General features: G+C 39.7%; 1 protein-coding gene across 1 annotated transcript; it reads right to left on the minus strand.

Annotated features, from left to right (window-relative positions):
• Positions 1–616: 616 nt before the first annotated feature.
• MSANTD3 (Myb/SANT DNA binding domain containing 3) lies at positions 617–14,522 on the minus strand. Its single transcript, XM_074985990.1, has 3 exons — positions 14,328–14,522; positions 6,634–7,082; positions 617–1,026 (listed from the first exon to the last, which is right to left on the minus strand). Exons 2-3 carry the CDS (start codon positions 7,049–7,051, stop codon positions 617–619), a joined length of 828 nt encoding a protein of 275 aa, XP_074842091.1. The 5' UTR covers positions 7,052–7,082; positions 14,328–14,522.
• Positions 14,523–14,761: the final 239 nt, after the last annotated feature.

A 14,761-nucleotide genomic window follows, 5' to 3' on the forward strand; every position in this document is an offset into this window, starting at 1 on the left:
TGTCTCCCCACCAGCTCCTTCATTTTCACTCACCTGTTGCAGAGGAGGAATAATACAAACAATAATAAATATAAAGAGAGAGTGAGACAGAGAGGGGATTTCCTCTGTGCCTTTACAGCATTCGGGTTCCTGCCTGTCACATATCTGCTGTGTTCAGAAGGAGAACAAAGAATGACTCCAGCCCCTGCCAACACCCAGAACACAGAGGAAAGGGCTACAAACAAGCAAACTAATTTAAAATTGAAACTTGCGAGCCAAAGTTTTAAACGTACCCATGTGGAGGGTGTATGTTGGCTCCATGGGAACTTCCTACATTTAAAAAGGGTGGTTGGAAGTTGCAAGAGGAAAAAATGTTACGCTCACAATTCACAAGACGATTGTGCATATCTGAAATTCAAATAAGAGACAATAGACTTCCAGAGCGGCCCCATGAATGAACTGCAGAACTTTACCATATTAGGGTCATCCAATCTGTATTCCTAGATGTTATTAAAGAGTCAAAAAGTGTTCACCATTGACTGAACACCCATTCAGTCACACTACATGAATAGACCCGTTTGCCAATACTCCTTAGCAAGAACGTGCTCAATCAGATTTTCTCTGCCCATCATAAACTCTAGGGTGAATTTGGAAAGGGTCTGTTAAAGGATGATACAGGCCATTCTTTTGTGATGGTTTGCAGTTTTCTCTCCCAGTACATCTTCTTTTTATTTAGCACTTCCATTTTTATCCTGTGTTCCTCTTCAGCCATCTCGCACTCCCTTTCTATCTGTTGTATTTTTGCCACATGTACTTCATTCATTTGTATCAGCTGCAGCTGTAAAATTGACATTTGTTGGTGATGCTCTTCCTCATGCATCTTTTTCAAAGCACCCTCCTGAGTGGCTTTACTTCTGAAGTTTTTATTTGCAGTTATTCTGACAGCTGAACATGAGGGCTCAGGTTGGGATGTGCCTTCACATATTGGGAAATGTACTATCTCTTTCTCTTCCTCACATAGATCTCTGTTTGAGACAGCAAATGATTCTGGAAAAAAAAAACAGTAAAAAAAATCAAATTCCCTCTTTTTTCAAACTGTGAGATTATGGAAGGAATAATATGGTCCTCAGTCAATACCTGCACACCCTGTGCTTCTGTAATGTAATCTAAGAGCCATCAGGTGACACTGTGATCTAAATATTTTCCATTTCCTTTATATCTTGACATGTGATAAGATCTTCCTCCATCTCTCTCCAAGAACTGTATTTGAGGTTAGGAAGTACAGCTTACTCTAAACCAGAGATTTAAAGTTCTATTTACTTCTTAAGCACCACTCTGTACACTCCAGAGATGTGCAATTTTACATATTTATTTAGGACCAAATCACATCACCTTTACCTTGAGCTGTGCCTTATTAGTGCCACTGAAATAAATAGGACTATTTGTTCAACATAACAATACTGAGACTAAATAACTTCAGAAATAAGAGTACTTTTATAGATCAGAAGCAAGTGTGTACCATAAATACAGTATTAACCATTACAAAAAACGAACAGCTCCCTTTTTTAGAGAAAGATGAGGTAACAATGCAGTCAGCTTTTTCTTTATAGAGGGATAATACTATGTTACAAGACAATCCACCTTACACAACCTAAGGCACATTGTCTCTGCTTATTTTTGCAAAGGACTGTACTTAGCCAAAAACAAACCAATGGAAATCCATTAGACTTATTTCATTTGTTAATTTTTTAAAACAGTAATTTTTGAAGGAGGTGAATGCTTTCTATCTAAGCAGTAAATAGATGAAAACCAAATGCTATGGTAATGCAAATAAGCATCTCCCCTCTCTAATTTTAATGTGTATGTATTACATACCTTTTATAATATGACATTTTAGCCATTTATTTAACATGGTCAATTTTTTTCATTTCCAGTGACAAGCTACCAACAGTCTAATGGATACAAACAGATGAAACATTAATTGATTTATCTGAATAAATCAGCACTACCAGTGGCTCTTTTGGTTTTCAAGTGCCTCTCAATACTTTCGTAAATTGGAGCTATGTGTTATCAGATAAAAATAAATCCATCAGCCCATTCAGAGTTCCCTTCTGTGCCACCCTGTGAAGGGCCCAATTCCCTATGAGGGAAATGGTATAGCAGAGGCTGTCCTGCAGGATCACTCCACCTATACTCTTAATGCATAAAGGTCACCCTCAATACCTCTCATCTTCCCTCATGAATGTCACACGTATTCTTCCACAATGCTTTTTCCAAAATATAACTGCCAGCCCTCTACCTCATTCAAATCCTTCCTAAAATACATTATTTACCAAACATGATGTGAAGCAATATTTAACCATGTCTTCAGCCTATGCCTTTTCTTGCCCCTCACCTTCCAGGCATATGTTGTAACTTTACTTTTCTCTTCAGACTATGATCACACCAGCAGATTTTTGGTTCATGGACCTGTCTTATGTTTCCTACAAAGTCTCTATCACACTTGCATATACTACAAAATAAAATAATCTTGTAGGTATGCTGGAAATCATTGATTTTCATCCAGAAAGCAACTGATTGGTTATGTGTGGTTACAGCTAAGTAATAATGAAAAGGGATTATTTTTGTACATTATGTAAGTGGCTGCAAGGCATCTGTGCACTTTCAGTACCATATATTTTATTCACTTGTCCTCTAGAAGTATAGGCAATAGATTTTATGTTGGCAGTTGAAATGATTGCATAGGCGATGAAAAAGGCTGGGGCATTTTGTCTTCTGACATGGCTGGAACAGGAAATATCTCACTATGCACACGTTTAAAATATTTGGCTCACCCTCATCTCTTCAAAAAATGTTAACTGGTGATGCTCAGAGAACAGTCTGAATTTCAAGAAGACTCAGTATACCAAATGAATGTCCCAAAATCTGTTGTACTTTTGATAAGTGAAAATGTGACAATGCTAGAGTTTTTTAAAACTATTTTAATAATATTGACGTTCTGGTGCCTTCTAGATAAGTAGCATGCAGGAGTTGTAAACTTACAGACCATTCTTTGAGCACCTACAATGTCCCCTATTCTGGCGGAGTTCAAAACTCAGATAATAATTCCTCATTTTCCAGAAAATCTGTGTGAAAAATATGAAAAAACCCGCTCTGAAAAATACCAAGAGGTATTTTGTATGTGAGTGAGACAGAAGAGATCCTTCTTTAACTCATAAAAAACAAAAACAAACAAAAATAAGCTGCAAGGCTCTGAGAAAAGATCAAAGATGTTCTATTTTCATTTTGGGGCATTGTTTACCAGCCAAATTTAGTAGACCCCTGCATTTTTTAATCAAAAAAAGAACAATGATGAGAAAACAAACCTGCTCACCATTTGAACAATATTGGGCTTGATGGGCTGTAGCAATCTCTGAAAAAAGGTAAGCATCAAAATACTAGCAAAAGCTATCTTTGGTTGGGGCCATTCTCCTTTCCGGTCTTGGATTAACTTTTACCTTGTGCATGTTCTGCAAACAAAATTTCACGGTGTTGTAATGGTAGGGGTCCTGACCCAAGTAAGAATGGGGGAGGTTACAAGGTTATTATATGGGGCTATCCTTACTTCTGCCTTCAGAGCTGGGTAGCTGGAGAACAGCAGCTCTTGGCTGGAATTTCAGCTCTGAAGGAAGAGCTACTGCTTGCAGCAGTGCAAAAGTAACGACGGCATGGTACGGTATTGCCAGCCCAGAAATAGGGATGGCATAGTATGGTGCTGCCACTCTTATTTCTGTGCTGCTGCCTGCAGAGCTGGGCTTTCAGTCAACAGCTAACACTCTCCAGCTAACCAGCTCAGAAGGCAGCAGCATCTAAGTAAGAGAAGCATGGTAGGCTATTGCCACCCTTTCTCCTGCACTGCTCCTGGAAGGCCACTGCCCTCAGAGCTGGGATCATAGCCTACTGCCACCATTCTCCTGCTGCCCAACTCTGAAGGGAGTGCAGAATTAAGGATGCAATGCTGCACATTCCCAAAAAGAGCCTTGCAGCACCCCTGTAACTCCCTTTTGGGTCACAGCTCCCAGTCTGAGAAATGTTCCCCATGAAATCTATATAGTACAAAGTAAAAGTACACAAAAGACCAGATTTCCCAGAATGTAACAAGTTTTTTGAGGTTGTGAATTTGGTAGGGCCCTACTTATCATGGAGCAGAAACTGGTTAAAAGGTTGGAAACAAAGTGTAGGAATAAATGATCAGTTTTCACAGCAGAGAGATATAAATAGCAGGGTTGCTCAAGGATCTGTACTGGAACCAGCATTGTTCAACCTATTCAAAAATACTCTGGAAAAAGAGGTAAACAGGGAGATGGCAGAGTTTGCCAACAATAAAAAATTATTCAAGATAGTTTAGATCAAAACTGTTTGTGACATGTTATAAAGGAATCTTACAAAACCGAGTGATTGGGCAGCAAAATGGCAGATGAAATTCAGTACTGATAAATGCAAAGAAATGCTCTTTGGATAACAATCTCAATTATACATATAAACCAATGAGGTTTATATTAGCTGTTACCACTCAAAAAAAGAGAACTTAGCACATTGAGCATAGTTCTCTGAAAACATCTGCGTAATGTGCAGGAGTAATCAAAAAAGTTAATAGCATGTTAAGAAACATTACGAAAGGGCTAGATAACCCAACACAGTAAGCTTATATGAATCCATAGTATGTTAATATCTTGAATGAAGTTATGGTGACCCAATCACTCAAAAGATATGAGAATTAGCAAAAGTACAGAGAAGGGCAGCAAAAATTACATGTGGAGAACAGCTTCTATTTGTGGAGAAATTAAAAAAAAGACTGGGACTGTTCCGCTTAGAAAAGAGACAATTTAGGAAGGACAGGATAGAGGTCTATAAGATCATGAAAGGTGTGGAGAAACTGAATCAATAAGTATTATTTACTCCTTCATGTAACGCAAGAATCAGGGGTCAGCCAATGCAACTGGGTCTAAACAATAATTACGTAATTTCAATAAGGATAGGTCCAGTCCGGTCCTTCAATGGTTACTACCCAAGATGGTTAGGGATGCAACATCATGCTTTGGGTACCCCAGTCCTCTGAGGGCCAGATTCTGAGATTAGATGACACGTGATGAATCACTTGATGAATTGCCCTTTTCTGTTGATTTTCTCTGAAGCACCTGGCATTGGCCACAGTTGGAAGACAGGATACTGGACCAGATGGATGTTTGGTCTGACCTAGTATGGCCATTCTTATGTGTAGAAAGCTGGTTGTACACTAATTTATTTGCATTCTGTCATGTTATTGTATTATCTTCTACGTGAGATCTGTTGGTCGGGGTGGTTCTTATTTTAAATAGGGTTAGAATAGATTTAATCCACTGCAGTGACAATCCAGGAAAAAAAGATGTGGAAAGTTAAGTGAGTTCACACATAAAATACACATACACACACATACAGAGAGAGAGAGAGAGAGAAAGAGAAAGACAGAGAGAGGCTACGTCTACACTACAAGATAAATTCAATTTTATTAAAATCCATTTTATAATGCCAGCTTTTTAAAATTTGATTTTGAGTATCCTCACTTCCCACAGGCTCCCAACAAATTCGACACATTGCTTCCACACTGAAATCCCCAAACATCAACCGTTACAGAAGTGCATTGTAGGAAACTATCCCACAGTTCCCTCAGCCCTCCATTCTTAGCCATTAGCCACGTGCAGCAGCGCTATCGGTCTATCAGTAACCTGGGTCCCTGCAGCTTGGAGGACCCAGAAAATTGACAGCACAGCAACCCTGATCAGTTTCCCAGCTCCCGCTAGTAGTGAGGAGGTGGGAGCCAGGTGCAGCACCGCTGTCAGTTTCCTGGGTCCCTGCAGCTTGGGGCACCCAGGAAACTGACAGCACAACAGCCCTGGTCAATTTCCTGGTTCCAACAAAGCTGTGGGACCCAGGAATCGGAGAGTGCAGCAGCCCTGGTCAACCTCCCAGCTCCAACAAAGCTTTAGGACCTGGGAAACTCAAGACTGACACTATGCCTCTCTGTTAATCTTGACATTTTGTTATCGATATTAGGGCAGGTTAAGTCAAGCTAATGACATTTATAGTGAAGACGGTGATGTTTTAATGTTGAGCTAACTCCTTTAAATTCGATTTTATCTTGTAGTGTAGACACAGCCAGAGAGACAGTTCATTAAAAAAACGGAAGTTTAGAGGGGGGAATAGGGAATTCTTGCCTCAGAATATAGCATCTAAACTTGCTGCTGATGGGGAAAAAAGCTGGTGATCAAACAAACAAAATAATGCAAGTTAAAGGATCAGAAATGCTGTTTGGGATGTTCTTCTTTCTCTGCTATGTGACAGCTATCAGGAAACACAAGATCTTTCCAAATCTGGAAAGGTCAGCTGTTTAAATGATAATCTGTAGCTTTAAAATGTACACAGTTTTCTTCATACTTGTAAAATAATCAGATTTTACTACTGTGTTTCTAATGTCACAATTTTTGCTGTGAAATGACATTTTAATAACCAGCAATAAAATTTTAAATAGATTTACATGCTAAATTGAACTCCTCCAAAAATAGAATAAATAATGAAAATGCATACACACCCTTAACTAGAATAGTGTTACTTGGATCACTATAGGAGCATTTATACCTTGGTTAGAAGCATCAGGTTGGAACTCAGAATCTTCTTCTGGTGGACTCTGTAAAAAGTACATTTGCTCAGGCATAATGCTGGAAATCTTCTCTTTCCCTATGATGTGAGTATTTATAAGTGGACTAATACTCCTTTTTACTTTCTCCCGCCTTTCATGTGCCATTATCTTTTTTGTCCGTGCCTTGATATTTTCCCAGCATTTCTTTAACTGCTTGAAATCTCGTAGAGATACACTAGGTTGAGAATTATATTCATGAGCCAGTGCTTGCCAGGTACGTTGTTTTAATGCAATAGTTCTTGCATCACTTTTTTTACACTCAAGCACATATTTGTATTTTTCAACTAATGCAAGCAGCACACTCTTTTCCACTTCTGAGAAGTATTTAGCAGGTTTTATTATTTCGTTGTTTTGCATTTTCTACTGTTTCTCCAGGAAGCCAAAAATCCTATGAAAAGGAAATGTAAAAACAGATAAGTATTGGAGTACATTCTGGCTTCAAATAGCAACACATCAACAAAGGATTCCAAAAATGTACGTTCATTTAACAGTTTCTAAATTCCACAAGTGTTTATGTTCTTATACCTTCTTTTAGGTATACTGCAGCTGAATAAAACATTGAGATAAGCTGAATATATTTTGTCTAGTTTCTACAATATAACTACCAGTTATTATACACCACCTACCTAAACCATTATGTAACAAGCAGATGATTCAGGATAAACTTCCCACCTTGACTGTGACTGGCAGGCCAGGTATAGCATACCCTGGATCATAGCTTTAAGTAACTAGGTGAAGCTGAAAGAGTGTTTGATTTAAAAGGACTATTTAGAGGGTCATCTATGCCCCATCTTCTTTCATCCCAGCAAGTGAGATTTTAGAATGTTACTGCACTGCTGCTGGCTGAATATCAAAACTCTAGCCTTAAAAGGGATTCCACAACGTCTTTCACAGCTGGGTTCCTTCAGTAATCTAAGAGTCATAAATCCTTGCCTAAAATTTCACATGTATTTTCCCTGCATAGTAAAACCTCTCAGAGGGGTAGCTGTGCTAGTCTGTAGCTTCACAAAAAACAAGTATTCCTGAAGCACCTTAGAGACTAACAAACTTATGTATTAGATAATGTGCTCTCGTGGGTAAGACCCACTTCATCAGATTTTTAGAGAGGCGTAGCCAATTAGGTCCAATAAGGAAAATAAAAGAACACCACTTGTCCTTACCTATAGTCCTCAGCTTAAACCCCTCCAGCCATCGCAGACAATCTATGGCCAACACTGAAACATGATCCCTCACTCTCACAGGCCTTGGGTGACAGGCCTGTTCTCTCCTACAGGCAGCCGCCCAACCTCAAGAAAATACTCACTAGCAGCCACACACCATACCACAGAAACACCAACCCAGGCAGCTATCCCTGAAACAAACCCGCTGCCAGCTCTGTCCACATATCTATATTAGAGACACCATCGCTGGACCTAATCACATCAGCTACGCCACCAGGAGCTCATATACCTAATGTTATCTATACCATCATGTGCCAACAATGCCATTCTGTTACGTACATTGGATATACTCGACAGTCTCTGTGCCAAAGGATGAATGGACATAAATCCAACATCAGGAACTGGAATGCACATAAACCTACAGGCATGCACTTTAACCTCCGTGGACATTCAAGAAACAATTTGAAAGTAGCCATTCTCCTACAAAAGGATTTTACCGCAAGATTACATTTGAACTGGAATTCATTTGCAAGTCTGACACATTAAACCTCAGGTAAACAGAGATCTCAATTATCTTAAGTATTACAATTTCCCCACATTGGATATTTGCAGGAATGGCTCCCAGCCCCCCGCCCTTAATTTACTTCTTCTACTGATCCTATTAGTGATAGATGACTCCCCCCATTTTTTTTCCACCTCTGTCCTCTCCTTCCCACCACCCCCCGCCCCCACCACCACCCCTACCCCTGCTCTATAAACTCTGGATTTTAAATTATCTACTTCAATCTGAAAATCTGAAGAAATGGGTCTTATCCACGAAAGCTCATTATCTAATAAACAGATTTGTTAAGTCTTTAAGATGCTACAGGACTGCTTATTTTTCCTGCAGCACTGTAAGACAATTACCTTCGTTCCACCATTGCTGATTGAGAATAATCAGCCTCTACCTCTTCCCAAAATACCCTTCCAATACCTTGTTCTACAATAATAGCATAAATTATAATATCTTACTCATAAGATGTAATGCTCTGACCATTTCCCAAACAGATGTGAAAGCACACATCACCCCTTTGCTGGCTCTGGCTGGCAGGAGCATATGGATCCAAAAGATAGCTCTCTGTTGGCTGGCCAAGACAACTTCCAGTAAAGTGCTATTGGATGAAAAGTCAAGTTTTCACCACAATGCACCATGAATGAACAGCTAGAGCAGCTACAGCAGGGGAAGGTGCCCTAAAGTGTGGGATAAGCTGGTTTGATTCTGGTCTGCAGAGTGGATGCCTGAACATGGGTGTGAGGAATTCTGAACCTGAGGTCACTAATCCATATGAATGATCAAATGTCGGCTCAGAAACCTTTGCCTGCTGATTCAAGTCCCACTGATCCAGGCTTCCATTTCAGCGTAGAGCTACCCTCTATGGGCCTTTGAAATCCATGAACCTCCATTGACAATACTGCTCAGGCCTGGACCTCACTTCCATCAAAGGAAAAACAGCATGGACAGAAAGGACGGGGATTCCATAGGCATTCATTACAGGGTATTTCCCTATGTGTCTGACAAAAAGACTTTGCTGCAAAGAACATCTTTTCTCTTGTCATGTTCCCTCTCTGCTTAGCCATTTTCCCTAAAACCACGTAGTCCCAAAGACTCAGGTTTGCACAGAGGAGGTTTTGTGCAGTCAAGAAAAAGAGGAAATGATGTTGCTTAAATTCAACTTACTCTCTTCAGAAGGGATTAATTACTAATTACAGACCTAGAAGAGTCCTATTTAGACTTTTAGTTCAGCTCCCAGCCAATCTAGTATTCAGTCGTACAACACGCACTCTAGTACCGTGTTGCTTAAACTATGTCCCCCACACGGCACTGGTGTGCCATGAACAACTCCCATGAATGCCATGAGTGTCTGGAAAATGAATTCAAAGTTTTCGATATCATACATTGATGTTAAAAATGTTCGTTATTAAAACCAGTTGCTTCTTCATTGCTGTGATATCTGATAAAATGCCTTCATTTTGTTTTTGCTCTTTATGTTGCTGGGTTTTTTTTCTTTGGTCTGACAACGATTTTTTTAAGAAAATTTTCATAGGTGTTCTGCATAAAAAAAATATTGTTTGGTGTTGCATGGTCTCAAACAGTGCAAGAAACACTGCTCTACTATTCTGTCATGCATACTGAGGCTGCCCTTATTTCCCTTAGGAGATCATTCCAAAGTGGCATAGATTTCACTGCAAAAATAGGTTTTCTGGTATTCAGCCTAAATTTTTGCTGTCTACATTTCATCCCACTAAGTCCTAGTTATTCCTCCTTGAGACCTTGTCCCATCCTAAATAAACACTTTCCCTCAAACATGTTTACAGTCAGCTGTTCTTATCTGCTTTCTCAGCACAGACAACTGATTTATTAATATCAGGACAGGAGGAATTAGCAAATGTCAAAAGGAAGGAAACAAAATACAAAGAGGAAATACAAAAATAAAAACCACGGAAAACATAAGAACAGAAAGCCCAGATTGCAGACTGTATCCTAGTGGATAAAAAGGAAAAAGAAAAAAAAAACCCTCTCGGGTAGGATCTGCAGCAGGATGGACACGAATAAATAAGAAGATCAGCCTCAGGGAATAAAATTACAGAGGTGAGGCTGGGACCGAGAAAACACAGTAATGAGAGATGGAGGAAATACTGCTTCCTCCTGTTTGGCCAGTCACTGTGTAGCATCTTGATTTTTCATTTTGTAAGGAAAAGAAAAAAAGTGGGAGAAGAGAGAGAGTGGGGTGGCTTGCAGAGGAGGGAAGACTCTGCTGTGACACTCCCTGCTGCACATCATGGCAGATGTCTTATTTTTCCCTATGAAAGTCTGGCCTCCCCATCTGATGACAGAAGCGTTCCTCTGCATTGGTAAACCTAGTAGGGCACATACTATATAGATAGATACACATGCAAAAGGAACCCTGGAAGTGCAGCAAACCAGGTATTCTAATTGCAATGTGGAATGCAAAGAAAAGTATATTCTCTTTAAAGGTTTCTTCAATATAATTAAAAAAAAATACCATCCTGACAGTGTCATGATGCAAACCAGAAATGAGCAGACCAATGTTTTTTAACACAGCATGAAATATTACTAAATTTCAGAACTTCTGTTAAGTAAAAGTCAATGCACTCCATCCACTCATCCATCTTACTCAGGACTAATTCTAATGTACCACACTGCTCAGCAGCTTGAAACAGTACCCAAAATAAAAACCAACCCTTTGCAATAAAGTGTGGCTTTTCTCCCTTTTCACCAAAAAACCCAAACAAATAAAAAATGTATTGAAATCTGGAATGGACAATATTAATTCCAATACCAGTCACTGCTGCTAGCTTTCTCCTTTCCTAGGGAGAGAGGTGTGTGTGCTCAATCCCTGCTCAACACCCCAGACCCTGTCCCCACTTCCTCCTCTCCCCCAAGGCCTCACCCTTCCTCTTCCTGCCCCTACCCTGCCTCTCCTACCCAGTTCTGCCCCCTTCCCTCACCATGCCCTGTCCTTGCTCCTCCTCTTCCCCCCAGAACCTCCTGCATGCCATGCAACAGCTGATCGAGATGGGTGGGAGGCACTGGAAAAGAGTGGGACGAGCTGGCTGCCAGCGGGTGCTAAGCAACCACTAATATTTTTCTATGGGTTCTCCAGCACTCACCGGTTCTGCACTTATAATACCAGTATGGCAAGTTGTATACTTTGCAACCCTGAAGAACTAGAGAAAAAGGGATATTTTCCACCCCTCAATGGGCCATCCTGCATCTGCTTCTAGCTCTTGAAAAGTCAGGTGTCAGACTGCAGAATTGTGGTAACTGTATGTCTAGAAAAGCCATTTAATTTGCAGAGCCAAGCATTTTAGAGAGGTGTTTACATATTGTAGGTTTAACTTTTCTTTACTACTGATATCTGAAAATGTATATTCACTCTAACTCAAGAACTTGGCTTTGCAGGTTTCTTAAATTGTACAGACCAGAACATGAAATGTAAATGGTATTGTGGTTCAAAGGTTCAGTCACTCATGAATAATGTCACCATCTAAAAAACCCTTTATATTACACTTTCATGTATTATTAATATTTATTATTTGCATCATGGTAGCACCTTGGAGCCCTTATAATGGACCAGAAACTAGGCCCTATGTAAAGACACAACAAAAAGTTTGTCCCTGCCCCAAGGAGCTTACAATCTAAATACTCATTCTGTTTCTGTTATAGTCAGATCTTCACATATAGAGTCTATGTCCCCAAGGAGCAGGCCAGGTCACAGCATGACCCCATTAGAAGGCTTAAGAGACTGGCAAAAATGATTAAATGCTCTGAAGCATTCTCTCTTAGATACTTGATCTGCTTTCTTCAGTATGTTGAGACACATGTCCAGCCATTAGATCACTAAGAAGTGCCTTGAGGTACCAAAAGATCTGATGTTTTGAGAAAGTGCAGTGAGACATATCAATGTTTTTGTCCTTTACATGTGCTGAACAACTTCTGGAAGCCCTTTGGCTACTCCACAGAATGGAAGGAAGAACTCCCATAGCCCATATCTTATGAAACAAGTAATTTCCATGAGCTATTGGCCATATAATTGCCCACTAAGTAATCTAGTAAGCAGGAATCTTTGTGGAAATGGCAGCAATTTTCTATGGCTGTCCCACAGCAACCAGCAGAATCGATTTGGGAACAAGTATGTACATGAAAAACTGTTACATGGTAAATCCTGAGCAACAAAGGACTAGGCAGGGATGTGCAAAGTGGGGGATGGGCCTCCTTGCAGGGGCATGACATTTCATAAGGTGGGTGGGGGCGCAGCATGATTGCTGCTGGGTGTTACGCTCATCGACCACATTAAAAATGTCGAACTATGTTACTCCTTTTATGTATGTGCACTCCCATTTATATACCCATTAATAATTTCTCTACATATTTATTTTCTTACACATGATGAAAGGGGTTTTTTCCATATGATCATAACCAAAATGTCCATTGGTTTAGATTACATTGGACAGCTTGGGGGGCCCTGCTAATTGCAGGGACGAAAAGTGGGGCATGATGTAAAAAGTCTGCTCACCCCGAGACTAAAGTATTCTCACATCCCTTATCTGTTCTCACACAAATTCCTCCTGTAGCCATAAGAACACCCAGCAAATAACTTCAGGGTGCCCAACAATACATACTTTGCATTAAAATGAATTAGTGAGTTAAGAATTACATACTGTGATGCTGAAGCTAAAATTGCTTTCAAATACTATGTTATCTTCATTCATCCTTATCTTGGAAATAATACTTCCACCAGCACTATATGCTCGGCTTTTTTGTTTGCCTCTTTTTGAGTTATTTGCTGACAAAAGTAGGCTGGGAAAATTATGACATTTTAAAAGACACACAGAGAAGGAAAAAAGCAGGTGTGTATTATATTATACACACATACACAATGCTCTAACATCTGCACCAATTTCATGAGTAGCTTTAAAAAATTACCTTCAAACAGAACCCAAGGACGGAAACTTTGAGCTTCAAAAGACCCTCCCTCCTTGGTTTAGTTTTTTTGTTTTTGTTTTTGTTTTGTTTTTTCATTTTTTTTATAAAGTTACAAGCACTAGAATTAGAATAGAAGACTTTGCCCAACCCTGTCTTCAGTTTTCATTAACCAGAAATATTATGCTGTGTATGGACATTCCGTGCTATTTAACTACAGCCAGCTCTGGGGTGTAAAGCCAAATTCACTTAACATCACGTAGCAACATTAGAGACAGTAACAGTTAAGCAGAAAAATGAAGAATAATGTATCCAATTTAAGTTATAGGAAAAATTAGAGTAGATGGTGTAATTAACAGAATTACAAATTGGTCATGATATCAGGGCTAAAACCATTGTTTTTAGTGGGTGGGGGAAAATGGCATGGGATTTGTAATGGTCCAAATCAGTCAGCATAACTAGATTTTCATCTTCAAATGACAGAACTTCCAATAGTCCAGTGTCTCACTTCCTACAGCATCTAGGTTTCTTCAAAGGTCTTCCGTCCAACTATTACCCAGGGCTGTGCCTGTCTAGCCTGAGATGTAACAAGATCACAGTGTGAGACACTTACAGCTGCTTTTGCCAAAAGCAGATTTTCCACTATGTGAATTCAGACTTATCTTTAAAGTCTTGTAATTCAATATATATTACTAATCAGAATAGGAGTTACACATACATTTTTTTAAAAAATCTCATATAATGTTATCTATTGTAACAGAAAACAATAGTTACTGTGGGTTTTTAGATAAAAAGGTAATGAATTACTTACAGCCCATAAAACTATAGTCCTGTACTGGCAAAATACATTTCTGAAAGCAACCCAACCTACTAGTTATGGAGGACATCAAAAGCAGTTTGTGTAAGGCAAGAGGTAACAGATGCAGGTTATTATTTCTAATGTTGGCCTAAAGTCTCTTTTCAAAATAAACAGAAATATAAATCCTACCAGGCTTTCATGCATCAGGACATCTCAAGCACTCAGAGCTTGTTCTTATTTCCTTGTGGGTTCCTTCCTTCCTCTTCTAGTTAAATGAAACGGAGAACAGATCCTAGCCTGACAAAGAAGAATGCACCACCCAATGCACGCATACGGGCTGCGGCTGCTACACAAACACAGGAATACAAACCATGGCAGAAATAATGAAAAATGTTCATGCTATTACCCCAAGTCCCAGGAACGCCTCGCTCTGTTGTATATGTAAAAATAACCCCACCCTTAGATACCAAAGCACAGCCCAAATGATTTCTCTGCACTCTTAACAAAGCACCACGATAACCAAGCTAATCCCCTCCCCCTGCTCCGTTAGTGGCGGGGCTGGGCTTTTTCCTTCTTCACCTCCCTACCGGCAGGTCAGACACCACTCCTTCAGCTCCTACCAA

Source organism: Carettochelys insculpta, chromosome 2 (assembly GCF_033958435.1).
Source record: "Carettochelys insculpta isolate YL-2023 chromosome 2, ASM3395843v1, whole genome shotgun sequence".
NCBI lineage: Eukaryota > Metazoa > Chordata > Testudines > Carettochelyidae > Carettochelys > Carettochelys insculpta.